This window comes from Lepisosteus platostomus, chromosome 10 (genome assembly GCF_059453375.1).
Source record: "Lepisosteus platostomus isolate fLepPlt1 chromosome 10, fLepPlt1.hap1, whole genome shotgun sequence".
Classification (NCBI taxonomy): domain Eukaryota; kingdom Metazoa; phylum Chordata; class Actinopteri; order Semionotiformes; family Lepisosteidae; genus Lepisosteus; species Lepisosteus platostomus.
In genome coordinates, this window is record NC_142620.1 from 15,549,042 (window position 1) to 15,571,032 (window position 21,991).

Here is a 21,991-nt window from a genome sequence, read left to right on the forward strand (position 1 = left end):
TGGATTTGTTTTCTGCGTTCTCTGACATTTGTGACTTTAATTTAGTGTGTAGTGAGAATGTAGGGGCATTGAATTCCAGAATTTTGCCGTGTCATTGTTCAAAGGGCATTCGCTTACAGACCCACACAATGAGTCCAAAGAAATACCTGCTTCATCACTACCTACTTATATGCACATTTTTACAATGGGCTTCTCTCTTGGAAAAAAAAAAAGAATGCTATCCTGGGACTCTTACCAATTTTCAATCATAATAAGGCTTTTTTTTCCCTTTCAGTGTTTATTTGTATACATTTCTAATGATAACAAGGAAATCAAAGATTCTTTTTCAACTTAATAAAGATACATAAAATAACAATTTATCATTATTTTTATCTTTAACTTTTTTAAGTTAAACAACTAGTTTAAATTTTTTCTGCACTAATTTAACATTTAATCCTACAAAACATGAGGTTACACTATATGTAACAAAAGGAATTGTTAATTAAGAGCTAAGTTTATTTATTTGATCAACACAGTACGAGTATAAATTGTATAATATAACTTTCACAATTAAGCCACTTAAATTAATAACAAAGTCTAAAATATTTAAGTACTTTTTGTTTGACAGAAATATTTGAAGCATCAGTATGGTATTCTCATTAAATACAGAATTCAGAAATTACTTTCTACTTTCTAGGGTTATTAAAATGCCATAATGTATACCGAATACAGTACATGTTCTGTACAAAAATTAAATTAACACATAATAAATAGTGTCTTTATAATCATATACATAAGGACTTTAATGTAAAATCAGAAATATTTAGCTAAGGTCCTGGATAAGAATAGGTTGTATAACATATTGTATGATGAGGCATGTGCAGTAAGTGAAACTGTACAAAACAGGATACCTGTTTTTTGTCAGTATTCCTGACCTATGAAAAGCTTTAGGTTAGTAGAATATCAAATTACATAAAAGTGGTTGCAGGTCTCGGGAACTGGCATTTCTAAAATATTTAGATAGTTAATTTTTCTATATATACTGTATATTGCAAATAAAGCTCCTGCTTTAACATTTTGTTCAGTTACTGAAGAAAAGGAGACAACAAATTACATACTGTATAACCAAGTACAATTAATGATACATGTATTGGACAGTTACAGTGTCTGTATCTTAATAAATGACCTAATTACTATGGGTAAACAAATGTACACAGAGAATAATTATTTCCAGTTTCATATAACACTTACACATATACTGTAGATCCCATGATATGCAATCAAGCCACCCAGAATGAACACATTTTTAATTCAGGCATACAGTATAGCAATTGAAAGGACCACCATTTTCCCTGTACCCAATATTTTTAGACAGGGGAACTAAGAATGCATAGCTGTTCATACAGTCCTATAAAATCCCCTTAAAAGTACTTGGACCTGATTTTCAGTTGTTAATATTGCTATTTATCCTTGCCATAAAAGACAGCCAATTTTGTAGATGACTTATAATGCATTCCTTTGCTTTGTTGTGAATTTAATCATTCGGCAGAGTTCATGTTTCACCATTTCAAGTCTAAATTGTTAATAGTTTGTCTTCCCATTATGAATGCACTTTTAATTTTAACCGTGCAATTATGGCTGTATGTCAGCTGTATCTAAAGATGCCAGGGTGAGGGTATTTTTTCTTAGAAAGACAGATTTATCTGTAGTGCCCCTTTGTACATTATCTTGAATTCGGCCAAGAGGTGAAGCTTGAAATTGTGGTGATTACATGGAGTACAAAAGCAGGAAAACAACAAGCAAATTCCACAAATAAGCTAATTAAGGAAAGATAGGAGGGAGACTTCCTTTTCAACCCACCTTTGAAAGCTTTCTGTAGAATTAGGAGTGCCCTCTTATCTACAAACCTTCAGAACTGTTCTTAACTAAAGAAAAATGTCTGTTATATTAAATGCTAAAACCTGTTTACACAAGTATTTACTGAGCATCAGTAACAAAAGTGCTTATAGAGCTCTAAAACTACTTTCTGTCTGATTTTCAGCAAGTTGGTAGGTTTATTTGGGTTGTTTTCCTGCTATGTTTACATTTTTGAGAAAATCAAAGCATTAACATATATCACATGGTAATTTTCTCACCAGTGCATGTACAGAAATTTTGTAATTATGGATGACAAGTTCATTTTTTACTGACTGAAAAGTAATCTAACCTTTATTAAATGAAAATGTTATTGTATGTTTTCAGCTCTTGTTTTAATTAAAAACGCAGCAGATATTTTTAATGCCTAATAATTGTCAAGCTCCTGAAAACGACAATACTGAAACTAAGTCAAGGGTAATTAAAATGTGAAAATCAATGCAGATTCCTTAATTATCAATAATAATAAATTCCAAATTTATATTGCTTTTTCATATTGTCTTTTAATGTGGTCTTTGATATGTGATATTTTGAACTGCTCTTTAGCTGTGTGCCATAGCTCAATTTTTATTGAACACATCAAAGGTATCTTATAAATGTTTCCAAAGAAATAGAAAATTAATTTTGAAACAGATTTCTGAGTAAAATATTTAGCTATAACATCTACTCAAATAAGAAATAAACTTGTCAATTCCTTTGACTGCAAGGGGGCAGTATTGAGTCATCATAAAGCAATTAGTGATGGGTAATAACACCAATTCTAGTATATAAAGAAATTCAAATTATATTCCTGAATATTGAAAGAATATCTGTTTTATCATCAGACCATTCATACTTCAAAACAAAAATGATTTCTCAATAAGACATAACCGCTTCTACAATAATAATGACATAAACACTTGTACAATAACAATAATAAACTTTATTTTATATAGCACCTTTAAAGGTGGCTTCTCAAAGTGCTTTACAGGATGACAACAACAATAAATAAGAAGAGTACACAAGATAAAACACAATTACAAATATATAGAGGAGACCGTGGATGGTGGTACTAAGAAAAGCAGAGGGGTGAAGAATGGAACCAGTTAAGTAAAGGCTTTTCTGAAGAAGAGGATTTTGAGTCTGGATTTGAAGGAGTGTAGGGAAGGTGACTCTCTGATATCCTTGGGGAGAGAGTTCCAGAGCTTGGGGGCATAACAGGAGAAGACCCTGTCACCCATACAATGTAGACGGGCTTTTGGGACAGGAAGGAGAGCAGAATTAGAAGAGCGAAGGTTGTGATGTGGGGAGATAATAGTTCAGACAGGTGCTGAGGTGCCAAGCCATGCAGAGCCTTATAGGTGAGCATGAGGATTTTAAAGTCTACACAGAATTTGACCGGAAGCCAGTGCAAGGACTCCAGGATAGGAGTAATGTGAACACTTGCACTTGACCTGGTCAGGATTCTGGCTGCTGAGTTTTGGACATACTGCAGTTTGTTCAGAGTAGATTAAGATACCCCAGCGAGTAGAGCATTACAGTAGTCAATTTGAGAGAACACAGAACACAGCTTTTCAGCCACAGTTAATGATAGCATAGGGCGTAGTCTAGCGATATTTCTGAGGTGAAAAAAAAAATGTTTTGACAGTATGCTGCACATGTGGGCCGAATGTTAAGCCAGAATTGAATATAACCCCAAGGTTTTTCAATTGCAATGCAAAAGATGTATCCAAAACAATGAAATTTAGTTTCTTGTGTCTGGTTTTGATCTTGATTCAGCCTCATTTACTTCCAATCATTTACAATACATTGTTTTCTTTTTGAATAGGTTTTCATTGAATAACAGACCGATGCTGAATTAATGGTACCACCCTTCACTTCAGGCTCAAGAACTTTTCATATGGTAGCTTAATGTTGTCATCAGTGTGTACAATATAAGCTTTTTTTCATGATCTTACAACATCCCTTAACTTTTTCTTCTTCCTTAATTTTTTACTTTTGGAATTTATGAAATAATCAAATTAAACAAGTAGTTTGTCACGCCCCACACTCTCCCTCGCAAACGACGTTACATTCCCGGAACCTCTGCTTCCCAATCTCATCCCTGATTGAACCCAGCACATTCTCACATGCATCAGATTCCTCAAATTCTCACTCCCTAACCAATCATCCAATCACACCCCTTTCCTTTCAGTATTTAAACCCCCTTCGCACACCTTCCCATGCTCACTATTGAGAAGCCTTTCTTAGTATTCTCCAGTGCGTGTTTCCAAACCTTTCGACTGATCTCCCGTTACGAATCTTCTGCTTCCGCCTCTTGACCTCGCCTTCTGGATTTTGTCTTTTGAATTGTTTTTGAATATCTCTCGTTACCGGACCCTCTGCCTCCCTTATTGACCCAGCCTTTGGATTTTGTCTCTTGGATTGTCCCTTTGCTACTCTGCGTCCTGTGGGATTCCGGTCACGCATAAGGATCCTCCTATTCCACGTATAGGTTCCCTGACATAGTTTACATAGCATAATCTTTATTTGAGAAGTACATGTAAAGCATTCCATGCTGAAAAGAGAAAAAAAGAAACACAACATTTCGACTGTGGAGCCTTCGTCTTCACATACTGACACAGCTACAGTACCAACTTGAACTACATAATCTTTATTTTGTCACTAATCGTGTGCTAATTTCCCATCTTATTAAAATAATTTGAAACAGGCACTTTGGCCATAATATGCAAACAGAGTAGTCACATACATTTTTAAATCTTTGTGTTATTTCCTAGCTATTTTTATCACACACATAGAGCCGGATGTTTTTGCAATTTCAGTTCTCATTTCTCTTAAATATCTAATTTTGATGGCATTGATGTTATTCACCAGGAGGGCTTTTGACTAGCACAATTCCAGATTTATCCCTAAGCAGAGATTTTATTTTCTCCACAAGACAAGGTTTCTTTCCAAGACTGGAAGTGATAATAAGTAAGATCCAGCTCTGGCGCAGATACTTTAAATGTGGCCTCCTAGTATCTCTTGGCTTTATTGAAAACTGTGGGATTTCCATAGATAAAAAGGCTTTACAAGGGGTGAGATTCTTTACATGCCAACCCCTCTGAAGTTTGGGAACAATAAAACCTCTCAAAATGGGATCCCCACAAGGTTTTTAATGGACTGTTGGAGTCTAACTACAAATGCTACTGTAACTGCTGAAGACATTAAATACAGTTTTAGGGGAGGCATTCCAATGACAACCTGGTAACCAAAACAATGAAGTACTTGACCGAATAACCCCACTGAAGAGTGCAGACTGTATTTTTTTTTTACAGTCTGTGTCCCACAGTAGGAAATTGAAGGGTAAACCTTAGTGTGTATAAAAACGCTGTCTAAACATTGTATATAAAATATTCCAGAGTAGAAACCATGCAAATGACAAGGTGCTCTGATGTTTTTTCAGTAGTTACCCATAATGCTGTAATTTTGCTACTGTACATCTCAGACAATTACAAGTAATTTGACTCCCATTCATCTCAAAATAAATGCTTTGCTATTTAAGTACTCCTTGCCTAGACAAGATGAAGCTAAGAATTAAACATCAGTATTGGTTAAGTCTGCATATGTTGTGAACATATTGCATCAAAGACTCTTCGATCAAATCAGGTCAGAGCTCTCTATACTCTGATAATTTCCCACACAAGCTTTGCTAGAGTTTGAGGTTGCACCTAGTGAACCTAGTGATCAGGGATGTGCCAAAGATGCTTGGCAGGAATGACATTTTGATTAATCAGAGCAAAGCATGTTAGCACATTTAACCTTGCTCAAATGGATGTGCTAATTGATATTAAGCTTAGATGTGACAGGGATGAACACACGGTTGTTGAACAAACCAATGACCATGAATTCCCTTTTCAAGAGACACCTTAAACATTAATAACATTAATTCTGTGATGACCTGGGAATAATTCTATGATATGCTGATGACATTTGGAATATTCTAAACATACGTTATTGTGATAGAACAGTTCTGGGAAGATTTCAAATGCACATTTAAATGTGCCATTGTGTGAAATTGAGGCTTATTTTTGTACTGTACCATAGAAATACATATTGCCAAGACTGAATTTATTTTTGTTGTTAATTGTGCTGTACTTAATAAGAACCTAATAAGAATCATGGTTTTCTTGTATTTGCTAGGATTTCATGTTTATTTATTTGTATGATTTATTGTCAGACTTGATGTTTTAATTCTTTTTGTTCATTTGGAGATGTTTTATAACCTGTAGTCCTTAGTGTGACCGTCGCGATTCCGCGCGGGCTTGTGCCCTCCGCCACCCGTTTCGTCCCGCAACACCTGGGGCGCGAACCCGGGTCTCTGGTGTAACGCAACAGGGAACCACCCGCATGAGCTAAAGGAGACCTCCCCCAGCCCAGGCAGCTGAGGTCCCTGCTACACGCAGGGAGGGCAGTGACGTCACCGTATCTGAATTAGCTCCGCTACATTCGGTGTTAATGTGATTTTCAACACATCACCAGTAATTAAAAAGACACAATAGTCATTGATGTTTAGATTTTGTTCTGCCTAAATAGGCAGATTTGGGACATTCTCTAAAAACAAATATGACTATTTGGTTTGTACTGCTACTTAAGTAAATTATTTTAATTTGCTATATTTGATTTGTAGTTAACAAGCCTAACTTAACCTCACCTGAGCCTCAAGGTAAAAGTAATTATAGTTTGCAGGTACTGTAACATAATGTATCCATGTTAAATTCCAATAATATAGTGGTATACTTAGGTTTTGCAGAATAGACTGAAGCACTAATAATTTTCTTTGCCAGTGATTTTCAAAACACATCAAACATTGCTTAATCATAAAATATACCTATAAAATAATTTATGTTCATTAGTGTCAAGTGAAAAATACCACATTGCATAAAAAAATAGTAAAACATTGCTGTACCAAATATAACGTGAATGCACTTGAAAGAAAGACAAATTGAATGATTAAAAATGCCTCTTACAGAGATTCGTATGATAAAAAAAATGCTAATTTAAACCATCAGTGAAAGAGCTTGGAGAATTTACAGAAATAATCGACAGTACAGTACGTGTTTTGCAACTTTGTAAAAGATTATGATTCCTGATTTCAAACAACTGCAGATTCATTTTGGAACAAACTGATTTTTATTCTGGTTCCTACTTACACTTGCCTTCGTCCTGACCATGATTATATCATACAGTAAATGAAGCTAAATGAATAGAGGACATGCTATTCTGTGTTATCCTACTTCAAAAGCTAATTTTAATACTGAAAAAGCTATGAATCACATTTTTGCTTCCACTGTTTTTTTTCCTTTTAGAGATGGACATTTTATTAAAATGCTGAAAGGAAAGGACTGCAAAACATTGACAAAATTCTGATGATTTCTATTGCCACTTACATGTACATCTGCATGCGGTTGTTGGACAAATTGTATATTAAATGTAATAATAAACATGGAGCGGTTCGCGTCCTTGTTTATTGTCTTTAGAATGTCACTTTAAGGTGTAATGTGTTGTAAAAAAATTACTATTAGGTTAGCTTCTGAGAAACAAAGCAAGAGCTCCTTTCAAATGCCAGATTTTTCCCTGGGTGACTGTCTCTGTGGAGTTTATACAGTATGTTCCTGTTCTCCCTCCCACTTCCTGGCTTCTGTACTGGCTTTTTAAATGGTTCACCCTTATTGTAGATTCTGATGGATTTTAAAAAAGATATATGTTCTTCTCAGTTTAATGTCTGATATGTCCCAGATCTGATACATCAGAATACAAATGGTGATATGTATAATATTGTGAAATGTGAGTAGGCACTAATCAATTGTGAGGCATTTCATTTGGTTTTTGGTTGCAGCTAGTGGCAAGGACATTTTTTTTTCTGGATTTCAGAACTTTTTACGTATTGCTTTGTGAGTGACATATATTAATTTTTATTTTTCTTAAAGTGTAAATTAAAGAAATGTATTCTATTTTTACAGGGTCTATTTAAAATGGAACGGGAAGTGTCTCCTTCATAACAGTTAGTTTTTAATTTGGTGATGTGAGCTGAATACATTGACAGAAAAACTACATTTTCCACCATTCCACACATGTTAAAGAATTCCATGAAGTAATATCCACAGATATCCATAATGTACATCATCTACAGCATAGTAGCCCAAGTAGGTAGCTGCATCAGTATATATAGATCGCAAAGGAACAAGTTAAGGTTTATTCCATGCCGAAAAGAGAAGAAAATAAACAACGTTTTGGCTGTGGAGCCTTCTTCAATCTACACCTAAAAATTGTATATTTTTATATTTTATTATAAAATAAAATAATCTGTTTTCTGATTTCAATTTATTCACAGTTACTAATAATCCTGTATACTGCATGCAATTTAAGAAATGATAATTCTGTGTTATATACAGTAGTATTGTGATTTACAGTACCTCATTTAGAGTTGTGGTAGCAACATGTTAAGAACATCCTGTCTCAACAATGTAATCATTGTATTTAATGAAATTGTCTCTAGTACAGTATGCATACAATACAGTATGATTAGTGCAGGAAAGCTCTAGTAAGGTTAATAAACATTTACTACTGTACTGATTTGTCTTACAACGACATGCTGCTGCATTATTTTTAGGTATTCACTGCATGGTAAATTGCAATATAAAAAAATCAGTTGTTTTGCTTATAGTGACTCCATGAAATTAATTGTTTACTGAGAATTTCCATGAAACCAGGCACATTAAAAAGCTGAGGTCCGATGAAGGCAACATTCCTAGTTATACTGTCAAGAAATATGACAAGAAATACAGTATGTAGACTAATCTAACTTAGATTTAAAAAAAACAGATAATGAATCTAGAATTCACCTAACACAAGTACCACCTGTTGTGACTGAATGCTCTTTAAAGCGGAACTGCAATGCTATTTTTATATTACAGTATAATGAATTGGCAATGATGAGTGCATTTCAAACCACAATGAAACTACCAAGTACATTGTAACAAGTAATAGGTTTATTCCATGCTGAAAAAAAGAAGAAAGAGAACACAACGTTTCGGCCGTGGAGCCTTCTTCAGGTGTGAGAGAGACAGGGCAGTAGGCAAAGGTAAAGTAGCGGGAGAACAAAGGTTGGGAGGGAGGAGGAGTGAGAGGCGGGAGCAGGGGACAGAAAGAGAGGCCAATCAAGAGGTGTGAAGTCAGAATGGGTGCAGAGAGGTGTAGATATTTGTTTAATATTGTTGTTTAATATTTTTATGAAACCGACACATACAAAGTGACATGTTTTTTAGATCCTTTAAGTATTGCAAAAAAACAGCAACCTGCCAACCAACTAAAATACATTCATATTAATTTTCAAGTTTTGCAAAAGTGCTTTATCATTTACATTGGTGGTTATTTTAAGGTCAATCACACCTAAAAGAAAAGTTCTAGCAGAACTTATATTTTTGGAGAATTTGCCATGCTCTATTCATGTACAATTACAGTACATAGTTTTTAAGACTTATTCAATAAGGCTTTTCAAAATATATATTTATGTACATGTGCTCCTTACAATGTTATTTTTTCTTTTTTAATCTTTTATTTTTTTAATTCTTAAGGAAATAATGGATTAAATAAAAAAAATGTTTTATATTGCTACAATGATTGGTATCTGTAATTATATTAATCCTTAGTGGCATCTAGTGGTGAATACAGATCACTTCATAGATTATGACAACTATAACATGACAAACTAAACACAGTATAATTTTGAGTCACTTTAGAGCTTATAACATTAGTTATAAAGTGTAGTCACTTTAGTCTGTTGTGTTATTTGCAACATTTAAAGTCAGCTTAAGGCACCTTTTTGTCAGGATAAAAAGTCTAATGATGTTTTCATTAGTCACAACAAATATATAACCAGTGTTATATTTAGATTTTGGTAATTGCATTTTATACTGTATATACAGTACCTTCCATATACTGTAAGTGTTGAGACAAAGAGGTCAAAATTGCTATTTCTGTACCTGTATATTCAAGCAATTTGGATTTGAGATTATGAATATGGGGCAAAAGTGTAGACTGTCAACTTTTATTTGTGGGTACTTCTGTGCTTATATATTGCACCTGTTCAGAATAATAACACTTTTTGTATTTAGAAATACGGTAGCACCTGTCCATTTCAGGTGGGTATAAGTATAACGATAATTGGTTCTGTGGTGTTTCTTATTGGTCAGGTGTTTTCTGTTACATCAATAGTGAACACATACTGTATAAGTGTTGTACTGTATGTGAATGTGTAGTGTTGGAGTTAACATTTGGAGTCAGGAGGCCTAAAACAGTATGAAAACTTAAGAACTGCCTATTAAAAAGAAAATAAAGTAATTTGAATGCTGAAAGAAAGAAGAATTCAATCAGAACCATAGCACAGAAACTGGACATAGCAAAATCAACAATCTGAAATATCTTACAATCAGCAACAACCAGGCTGGCCTAGGAAAGCAACTCCAATTGATGATAGAAAAAACTCTCAAACAACAGTCTCTGAAATTACAACCACTCCACAGTGCAGGAGTGAAGGTATCACAACCTACTCTTTGCAGAAGACTTCAACAGCAGAATGTACAAAAAATAGAATGGCTAGATTACAGTTTGCTAAAAAGTACGGAGATGAGCCAGTAGAGTTCTGGAACAAAGTGTTATGGACAGATGAGACAAAGATAAACCTTTTGATAGATAAACTATCAAAGTGATGGTAAAGTGAAAGTGTGGAGAATGGAATGAATTGTAGACGATCCAAAGCATACCACTTCATCTGTGAAACATGGTGGAGGTAGTGTCATGGCTTGGGCATGCCTTTGGAGCTGACTTCATCTTTATTGACTATATAATTAATGACTATAGCAGCAGGATGACTTTAGAAGTGTACAGAAACTCCTTGTCTGCTTATGTAAAAGAAAATACTTCCTGACTCATTGGCTGGAATTCAATCATGCAACAAGACAGTGACCCAAAACACACTGCCAATGCAACCAAGGAGTTCATCAGGGGAAAAGGGTGGGAAGTCTTAGACTGGTCAAGTCATTCTTCTGATATAAATCCAATAGAGCATACATTTCACTTGCTCAAAAGGAGACTGTAGTCAGAAACCCCCCAAAACAGTGAGTGAAAATTGCTGCAACAAAGGCTTGGCAAGCATTTCAAAAGGACAAACCAAGAGTTTGGTGATGTTAATGGATCACAGGTTTGATGCAGTTACAGTTTTGTGTGCAAAGGATTTGCAACCACATGCAGTTATATTTTTTATTCTTTTTAAATTTACTTTAAGTTACTTTGTCCCAGTACTTATGCTCAGCAAAAACGGATGGATGGAACACAAAAATTGGGATTATTCTAAAACATTTAAGCGTGCTGTAAATTATATGTGCAGAAATACCCAGAAAATAAAGGTGACAATCTGCACTTTTGCCACATATCTATTTTTTCACATCAAATCTGAATTGCTTAAGCATACTGCAAAAAACAACAATTTTGACTTCTGTGTCCCAACACTTATGAAGTGTCCTGTATATACTGACTGTATCATCCACCCTTTATGAGAAAGCCAGGTGTCCTTATGAATGATGGTCGAGGCCTGTCCTGAAAGCACAGGGTGGAAGGCAGGACTCCTCACTACCTAGATGGGACAGTTGTATATTGCAGGACCATAGATAATAGGACAATTTAGAATACCAGTTAGTCTTAACCAGCATGTGTCTGGGGTCAACAACAGAGAAAAGTACATGCTAACATGCGGAGAAAAGACATTCTCTGCAGATACAGTAGGTAGCAGTCAAATAGATGGTAGGCCTCTGCATTTGTAACTACAAGGTTGTAGACCTACATTCCGGGTGGGACAATACTCTTGTATCCTCCAGTAGGGTACTTCACTCAGATGCTTCAGTAAAATGTGCAAATGTATAAATGAGTACCAATGTAGGTCACTTTGAATAAAAGCATTAAGCTGTGTGGCAACATCTCTAAGTACCATGCTACTGTGTTGCCCTATTATTAATTTTAATAAACAATATTACTGTATAACCAGTAATAAACAGTACTTGATTATATTACAGTATATTCATGTCCTAAAATCTTTCATCCCTGTGAAAATGAAGGTCTCTTTAATTGAAGAGTAGTTAAAAATGATGCAATTGTACAGTATATGGTGATATAAAATGGACCTAAGCATGTAATTACAGTAATTAAAATGTATCATGGGTCTTAAGATTCAGAGGTTATGAACCAGTTACAGTGCTACAGCTTAGAATCAGATAGCAGGTCATTTGTACTGTAAGTCATAACATAAGATTGTGCAAATGTAAAACCCACTTCTTTCAATGTCTCTTCTGTCACTGAATATGTCTAATGTACAGAAAAACACTAAAGAAAGAAAACTAAAGATGGTCTTTCTGCTTTAGGTATTAATGAAGGCAAAATCTAATTTAATTTACCACCATTACATCCCATACAAAATTAAGCTTTGTTGTGTCTGGCCTTGGTTTATTGAATTTGTTCCCAGAAGGTAATTATGTAGAGCACCCTCTCTGTGGAGAAGCATCCCTTGGTTCACACAGCAGCTGAACAGCTTCATTTTACTTTAAAGCTGTTTGAAAAGAGGAAGAAAACAAGGCAGACGGCCTTAAATGTGCTCTTCTGGACCTAATCAGCCTGACTTATGCCTGTTTCACACTGCAATAGCTGCTACCTGGTTACAGCCAAACAAGGTCTGGCCTTGCTCTACTTGTTTAGCTGTTAAATTTACATGGTAATTGCTGTGGCTAAAGATATAATAGCTGGCCTTTGCCAAAATTAGGACTTTCTACAAAGATAACATTGACAAGGTTTGTGATCTGGTAAATCTGGAGAGTAAAGGATTTCTTCGTCTTTTCTCAAAGCCACAAAGTGGCATTTCTATAATTGAATGGAAGGGGATTTTAATATCCTGACATAGGCAGCAATTGTGTATTCCACTTGCAAATAAGTTTGCAGAACAATTAAAAAAAAGATAACAAAGGAGTAAAACCTCACAAGCACTTCATTTTAGCTGTTTCTGGTCCGGTGGCTACATCTGACTCCTTGGACACTAATGTTTGTGAAAGGAAAAGGTAGCTAAGAAGATTAAAAGTCTTGATTGTTTCCTCTTTGAATAGTACCTCCTGGTTAACACTGAGGTTATAAGACAAAGAAATCCTATTGGACCTCTTGTACTTCGAAAAAGACTTTCTACTGTTGTACTATTTTTTGAAACCTCAATTTTTTAACTTTTATATTGTCAAAAGTAATTGTTTTGTGGAACCTTTTATTTGATACTCTTTTGTTTGCTTGTTTCTGTGTCACTGAGATATCCTGTGAGCACATATAAAACAGATTACCAAACTTTACGTTTGATTACTTAGAGTTATGTTTGATTAAAAATCCATAATTTTTAATATGAGTCATGTTCTTCATCTGATTTGTATCCCAGATGTACTGTACAATACCTATACTGTAGAATTATATTAGAGCTACACCAGATAGAATATACAGTATTAATGAGGTTGGAGCCCCAATTCTGCTGTTTATGTAAGGAGCAATTTAGCCCATTAGTCAATATCTCTTTTGAAGATAGGGGAAAGCCTTTAGAATACAAGGAGACTATGCAAATTCCACACACAAGGTGTGCCAGAACAGAATCAAACCCTTTGCCCTAGGACTTTGAGGCCCCAGCTCTAACAAACTACACAACACTCATAATAATTACTATGGGTGTTCTCCAGTTATCTGTGTTGAAAACCAATATACATTAATTTAATATACGTTTAATACAACGTCAGTTGTGACCCATTGTTTTATTTTTTTAAACTAGACTTTACTGTAAATCACTGGAGGTTTAATCAATTACGATGTACTTCCTTGAGTTGTGGGACTTAAGCAAAGATGGATAAACAGCACCGGACAACACAATAGCCGTTGATACCCTTCTATGAGTTTTAGTATACCTTTAAGACAATGTAATGGATTATCATTAATAATATTAGGTGTTAAGGGAATGTTACTAAGAATCTAGCACTTTTTGAAGTTTTGGCATCAATATTTCACTTAGTTAATCCGCATGTTGTAGAATAATGCCAAACAATGAAATGTGTGGCAGTGCTGTGAATGTAGTGTGTTTTTCATTATTTCAAGATTTCCCAAAGCGCTTTGCAAACAAAACAAAAATCTAGATACTGTATGTACTTTATAGCAGAGTGAACACAAAGCCATAACATTGGATTGTCTTTTAACAAATCAACTTTAATGTTAACAACTGTGTAGGTCCTAGTCTACTTCAGTCTACTAAACTCAGTGCTACTAGAGTAGGTTATAAACACTTTCTTGTGAAGTACACAGGAAATTCCATAGGCACAGCTTTGTGTTGATGTGTTTCCATGGAGTGTTTACTTTATGCAAGTTTAGAAACTGATGTAAATGCTCAAAAATGAATCTAAAAGGGTAAAGTCAATGTTTATATTTTGGCTGACAAATGGAAATAATATCAAGCAACTTGCCGCAGCTCGGCTATAATTTTGTAGAAGTGTAGCTACAAAAGTGTAAGGCTAATCTCTTTTAAGTATTGAAACTTTGAAGCCAGACTTCAATTGGAATGTTGATCTAATTTAAGATTACTGCTTAACCACTGTGCATTAAACTTCAAAAATATCTTGGACCGTGCCCTTCGATGTCTGAAGGCACACAGCCATAGTACTTCCCTAGAAATATAAGACAAATGGCCAGCTGTATGTCACCCTCAGGGTGTTAGGGCTTCACTTACAAATTTTAGTTTGTAAAGAATATTTCAATTTTCTTTACCTGACCTAAACTGATAAAATAACTTGGCACTCATGTTCCTTTCAAAAAGCAAAAAAAGAAGGTCTTCAAAGATGGAAGAGTCACAGAGTGTGCTGTGTCACAATATCACATGAAGTCCTGTGTTCATGTGACCTTTCATTTAATAATATTCGGTTGTGTGCTGAGATTTAGCTCTTTTGTCTTGTACTTTGCTTACATACTCCTGGAAGCTCTAGGGGGTGATGATATTTGAATTATTGTACTTTTTAACTCAAGATACCATGCTGTTGTCTATTTTTAAGAAAAAAAAAAAGATTTTTCAGAACTGGGTACATAAAACTAGATATTTTAATAAATGAGAAACCTGTGCATTGCAATAAAAATTACATTACAATGACAGCATTTGCTGAATTCTTGAAATTGCAAGAAACGTAAAATTCTTCCCCCTGCTGATGCATAGAAACAGAAATACTAGTGTTGTTAATTCTATAGTAAAAGCCTTCGTAGCACTATCAGACCTGGGCTTTCTCTCAGCAGCTGTGCCACTGAGATGATTTTAATCCTCTTAAAATTCCACACCCAGGAGCAATGGAGGACAGGCTGTCTCCACAAAGGCCATCTTTCTGAAGCAGTAACAGTAAAGCTTTTCTAAAAGACCACAGTATGCTTGTAATTCTTTCCTTTGTTTTTACAGCAGTAAATATTTTTAAAATATGAATTTTATATTTCAGACTAGCTCCTCATGACACCTGTCATGCGTTACTGAAGCTAGAACAAACTGTACAGTATCTGAAACATGCTTTGACTGTAAAATTCCAGGTCCGTTGGGTAAAATTGAATGGGCAGTCACTTAAAAAATAGTTGATTTGGAAAAGGAGCAAAACCACTCCACAAAAAAATAAAAAAACTGAACTATTCTTATATCTTTTAATATAAGTATTAATATAAGTATTGTCATGGATTTAATTAAACAGGAAATAATGGATTACTAAAGTGTTTAAATATTGCATGTATTTTCCTAGTGTGAACTTTATTGTTAAAATCTAAGCACAATGTTATTTTATGATTTTAGGAATGTAAGGTTGCGTAACAGTTATTTTTAATAGTTTTCTAGCTTTTTGTATAGATTAAGAGCAAAATGATAGGTCTGCATTAAGCACAGGATAAATATTTATCTAGGGAAAAGTTTAAGCATATTTAACAAATGCTTTAACAAACGTTCTATCCATTCAGGTTCTGCCCATCCGAAGCAGATTTGAAATATTAGATACCGTGAAATCTACATTCATTTAATACTGAAGGGAAAAAGATGGGTAAAAATGATTAAAAGACGAGGGAGAGATCATCTTTTTTTCCGATCAGTTATCTGGTTATTTTGTTTAATTCTTTTTTTTGTGCTTAAGTATATGATAAGTGAGTGGAACACAATATTTAACTCAAGATAAAAAAATAATGGATTTACTTAATATGTATTTGACAACAGTTTTTTACTGTTTACAGTTTTTACTTCACAAGTAATGTTTAATCTTAAATGAATGTATTTTGACAGCGATTAGGTAAACAGATGTATCGTGAATGTATCGTGAAAGAAAATCAACTTTTGTTGCATCAAAGGAGAATAAAAAGTAGATACTTAATGTGTATACAGAGTGAGAAAAAATGAAGAAGAGACAAAGCATCTTAAGAAGGCTGTAATTTTTCAGCCTGTTTCTTCAAGTTTGACATGGACTCATCAGTCCTCTAATTTACAATAGAGTATGAAGAGTGACAAGTGACTTAAAGCTAAATACATATGTGGTCAAACTGCAGAGGTAATTTGCAGGCATATTATTTTAGGCTTTAAAAGGAAGACTTAACGAATTAAATAAACACATGCTTTTAAAAGAAGTGGATGTGGATAGTTTAAGGTAGATGAAAGAAAAGAAATGTACCTTATCTTCCCATTAAATATTTTAAAATGCCCTTGAAAATATCTTCAACTTCAACACTTTTATCATCTGACTCTGTAATTTTGAGAGCTTTCCTACTTTTTCATTATAAGCTGTTTGATCTCAGGACCAGAAAACCAGTACTTATGTAGTTCTTAAAAAGGCTATTCCTTAATTTTTTTAATTTTTTGCAAAAAGGAGCTGAACATATTGAGGCTTTAGGCATTGCGCTGTTTATATTTTAATAAATTTAGCACAGTAATAATTGTTAAATACTTTTTGTGTAAATAATTTTGAGTGCCTAATTTGAATAATTAAAAAATTGTTTTGAACAGATGACATTACTGTAATTAAGTGTGTAATATGAACCTGATTACATACAGTATACAGTTAATAATATGTAATCCCTACTTTTAGAAAAGCCATAAACAATATGCTGTATACAAAAACAGTAAGTGTGGAATGTGCAACAGTGTACTCTGAAACAAGTCCTAGTCCTGTATTCTGAATAATAAAATAGAAAGGCTACTGCCTTTGGAGTAGCTTCAAAGAGAATTGTGGTGAATAAATCCTGGAGCATCACCATGCTGAGCTGAGGAAGAGAGCTAGAATAGCCCCCTGTTTCTACCTAATGTTGCATCATTGGGGGGAATCAAGAAGCATTAGGAGAGGCACAGGAACATTCCAGTGATTTGTGTGAGTATGTGTTCATTTTCATGCGAGACAGAATGCAAGTGGATTGACTAAAAAGCCGAGCCCTGCAGGTAATAATTCTGCTCTTGGTCTGTAAATCCCCTTGCAAGCAGATGGGAAAAAGAGAGCTTTCATCTCTTTGGGAAATAAGTGAAAGTATAGAGCACCACTGAGATGTGCTTGCCTTTGTTAGTGTCTGGACAAGAAGACTGATGATTTTCACACTTTGGTGAGCTTCAGGGCTTTTTTGCTATCCACGTTCAGTTATATATTTAGTTTCTTTTTTTTTTCCATAAGACATTAATCTTACTAGTATTTGTATCTATCATTAGTACCTCACGTAAACACCACCAGTCAATTTGTACTGGAAATGTAATCATTCCCACCCTCTTTAAAAACTCAAAAGCACCTTCAGTGCGATAGCTCAACATTTTGATTGCAGTTAACATTTTTTACATGCACAGACCTTTTGTACACAATGAAATGCCAATATAGAAACATATCCAATTAAAACGAATTATATTAATGAGAATGTTATTCAAAGTTGTTTCAATTAATGCCTTGAATATTTTAATGATCCCTGACCTTAGTTTTGCTACTTTTTATTTCATTTAGAGCTAAAAAGACAAACCACTAGATTTCTGATTTCAAACAAAATACTTCATCAATGTGTTCTAAACTGTAGATTGCTTATACCATTAATAATCCAGTTTTTCCAGTTTCTTCCCCAGTTGTCTTTCCTTGTGAATGTTTTATCCCATTAACATTAGTATATTATGTTTTGAGACAGTTTGTTAGCAAGTTGTGTAAGATGATGAAGACGATAAGTGTATTAACAGTGTTCTAATGTCAGTCTTTATTAAAGCATGTTAAAGTTACCGTTTTCCATACTTGCATTGTGTCTTTTGTATTTAGTGTTAAAAAATGACCCATTCTGGATTCACAATAGTACCAAGATAAATCCCATTCATCTATATCTGTAGGTGCAATCTTGACCTTTTGTCTAAACTCGTAACTCTGAGGTCAGCAGTTCTCCCAGCTAGTGTCATTAACCATGATGGATTGTGTAGTACATCATGCTTCTGCTAACATCAGTGGATTGTCAAAGCCTCAATTTATATCTTCCCTTTTAATACAATCTAAACATGATTTTTAAATAAATTAATTCTTATTTCATTCCCTTAATGTGTCAAGGCTTTACTTTTATTATATGTACTTATGCAGCACAATTAAAAAGTTTTGGACATTATTTTAATGGTGTCTTTTTATTTGGTTTTAGGACATTTTAGAAATCATGAATAAAGTCTACTATGGCTCGTTTTGAATTTGTAGATTTTTTATTCATATTTATTGTTTTAAGGATAGAGATAAATGTCTTAATTAAGAATCTAAGGATATTTAATTTAATGTTTTATTGAAGATAATGATTTATAAAAAGGTTATTTGTACAGTCTTTTCAATCTGATCTGTAGTTCAAGGAGGACTCTACTCAGAGCTACTTTTTATCTACTCATTGGTCCAAGCTAAACAAAAATAAAATACAGGATGGCTTTTAAAACTTTAAAAGGGAAATTAAAACTACAGACTTAGATAAAGTCCTCTCATATCACTCCAGGAAGGAGTTGCTTCTTAACTTGCTTGCCAAATACAACACCTTACTAGGAACTTGCAGTGTTGGTGAAAATATAGCTTGGCATACCTCAGCAAGCAGTTAACCCCCAGGCTTTTAGAATTAATTGTTCCATGCAAGCTATAAAAGTGATTGATTAGGTCTGTTTTGTCCTTGACCCACTTAAAAGAGGTTAAAGTTCAGTGACCTCAGTGCAGAAGGATTCCAAACAATAAAAAACGTTTTTAACTCTCTTAGTCAGGGAAGATTCTAGGAATTTGAGCTTGGTGAGGCACAAATCTTAGTGTCTTATGAGTCTTTAGTCTTAGGAGTTGAAGGGTTGAAAAACAGGAAAGCCATGTTTTCCCAACCACTCTCCAGCTGTGTTACACATGTACAGAGGAACAGTGCTGTCGCCATGTTTAGATATTAAAGGATGAAAAGTACACATTCTTGTTACTTGTTGTCCCCTACAGTCATGTGAAACAGCATGGGAACTTAAAACTAAAGAAAAAAAAACAATATAGGTCCAAGATTTTCAATGTCACTTAACTTTGTAAGTAGATCGTAAAGATGCTGGTAAATCTATGTCTAAAATAGTCCAAAATATAGTTTCTGTTTTTTCTCATTTAGATTGCTTCAGTCCAGTATAGTGAAATATTAATTTACTGTTCCTAATGCCCTAAAACAGTTCTCAAGTAACTAAACAATCTAGTTGCTAGCAAAAACCTTTTCTGTTGTTGTTGAGGCCAGGAATGATTCAAATTACAGTAGCTATAAAACTGTTTCCAGCCTGGATAAAGTTATTACTTATCATTCAAACACATTCTATAATGAGATCAAGCCCCTTACTAAAAGAAAACTTCAAATCTCCCGTCAATTGTGAATTAGAAGCTTGGTACTTGATGGCAGATTTCCTCTGGGTAAAAACAAGAAACCTTGGGCAAACAAAAAAAAAACATCATCGTGTTGAGATGTAATTTGCAGTTGGTGGCTGGGTTGAAATTGTGTTCTGGCCCAATAAAGTAACAGAGGTTTTAGCTGGAACGAAATTTGTGAGACCCTGTTGCCCTCTGAAATGTGTCTGATCCCGCATCTCTACAAAAAAAAGTACATAAACAGAGAAAGCTTTTGAAGTCTTTCTTCCAGATGCTTTTATTTGTTTTTATGGTAACATGATGTAGAAAATATTTTTGAAACAAACAAAAGGTCCTGTACATCAGTTTATTGTTGTGTAGACAGACCTGCCCAATATCAAATCAAGTAGTTTTGTTTGATAGTGTTGCGTACCCTGAAATCTCTTTAGCTGTGAATTCACAGAAGGAGTAGTCATTCTTCTGTTAAATGCGAACAGTCTTTATCATGGGCACTTGTCTTATGGCTTTAATCCTTTTTTAGTGCATAGTGCAAGTTTTATTGTGCATAGTATTTGCTCAAAAAGATGAAGAAACATTTACTGTGAATTAAGTTCCTTAATTCCAGGAAACAATTTTAGTTTCCTTCCTGTTCAAGATCCTGGCTAAGGTGTTTTTATAATGAAGGGTTCTGAAAGTATACTGTAGGTTCTGAGGTTTTAGAAAAAGTGAATGACTTCATAGTAAGTGTATATACTGTCTATACAGTATTTAGGAAATTAGATGTAGTAGATTGTTATTAACTCCAATTATTCTACAAACCATTATGTGTAGAATAGTTTTAATTTCTTCTGATTTTGAGATTATGAATTATTGTCCTGGATTAATTTACAGTTATATATTGCACTGTTTTATTTGTTTGGCATACTAGTTCCTAATTTCTTGCAAAATATTAAAAGGGGAAAGAAAAGGGAAAGCTGTTTTGTGCAATAAACTACAGTACTAAAAAGAGTAGAATAAATGCAATATTTTCATTCTGGAATCAAAATAAAAACAAAGGCTGTGGTAGGAGGGTTATTATTGACATAAGGCCTTTTTTATTACTCATAGCCAGACGGCCTGAAAAAAGCACAATATGTGACTTCAATTTTTCTAATAATTCATACAGTGTATGTCCTTCATACAGTATACAGTATGCACCTTCCATCTGGACAGTAAGAGTTATTAAACACACAGTGTAAGAGACAGGGGAATTTGGGGGGCACTAAGCTAAAAGCGTACTACATTTTGTTTTCAAATGTGTAATTTAATTCAACCTGCTTCTGTACATATGGGATTCTTTGTTTATTTCCAAATAAAAAAAGTGATCCATGAACATTTTAGTGCTTCCCTCTTTCACGTTAAAGAAGCACCCATGCAGGAATGCAATGAGGGCTTTGCAGATGTCTTTGATAAAGCTACAAGATTATACAAGTATTTGAAAATGAGTTTTTTTTATTAGGATCAGTCTGAGTTGGATTTTGTTTGGAATTGTTCCAGGTGTTTGCTGCCATGGGAAAAGATTATTAGTGCATGCATGTGATAATATTCTACAGTACTGGATTAATGGCTGCTGGTAGCTGAATGGGACGTTTAGTTCAGTAATCTGTCCATTGCCAGTATTCTAAACTTGCCAATTATGGTATTTAATTGGGTGCACTTATGTTTTTAAAGCAACTCAATGTTTTCATGTTATCTTCAAAGAAATAGAAATATATCTATTTCTAAGGGGCCACAATTATTTAATTATAAGCATTCTCTATACTGTACAGTATAGAGTAAAATTGTGGAAGAAGCTGTGTCCTCCTCTGGAGTCCATCCTTTACCTTCTACAACTTTTCGTCACAGTTATTCTGGACAGTATTTTCATCACCACAATAAACTCCCAGATGAAGGTGTAGCCTACCCAGGGGAACAGCAAACTTTCCAGTCCCCTACAAGCAAAGCACTGCACTTGGAATGTTGTTGACATTTGAGGACTTTGACCCGGCCAATCAAAAATGAAACATTTCTTTTTCAGCCATTTTTTTCAAGTACCTGCATATATGTTTAGGATCATTCTCTTGCTGCTTAATCCACTTGTGGCTCAGCTTTAGTACTGTACTATAGATGAATGGAAACTGTAGCTTTGGTTGATAAATGGATAGTCTGAC

The 21,991-nt window shown here is 34.3% G+C and overlaps 1 protein-coding gene across 2 annotated transcripts in view; it reads left to right on the plus strand.

The window, feature by feature from the left end:
• Positions 1–21,991, plus strand: part of fsip1 (fibrous sheath interacting protein 1) — a 103,462-nt gene that overhangs the window by 65,715 nt on the left and 15,756 nt on the right. The window contains exon 12 of one of the 2 annotated variants that reach the window (XM_088648404.1): positions 21,687–21,759. The exons of the other annotated variant lie outside the window; for it this stretch is intronic. Within the exon in view, the coding sequence (XP_088504530.1) occupies positions 21,687–21,719 (33 nt within the window). The 3' untranslated portion in view covers positions 21,720–21,759. Of the gene's footprint in view, positions 1–21,686; positions 21,760–21,991 lie in introns of those variants that run through there. 2 annotated transcript variants of the gene reach the window in all.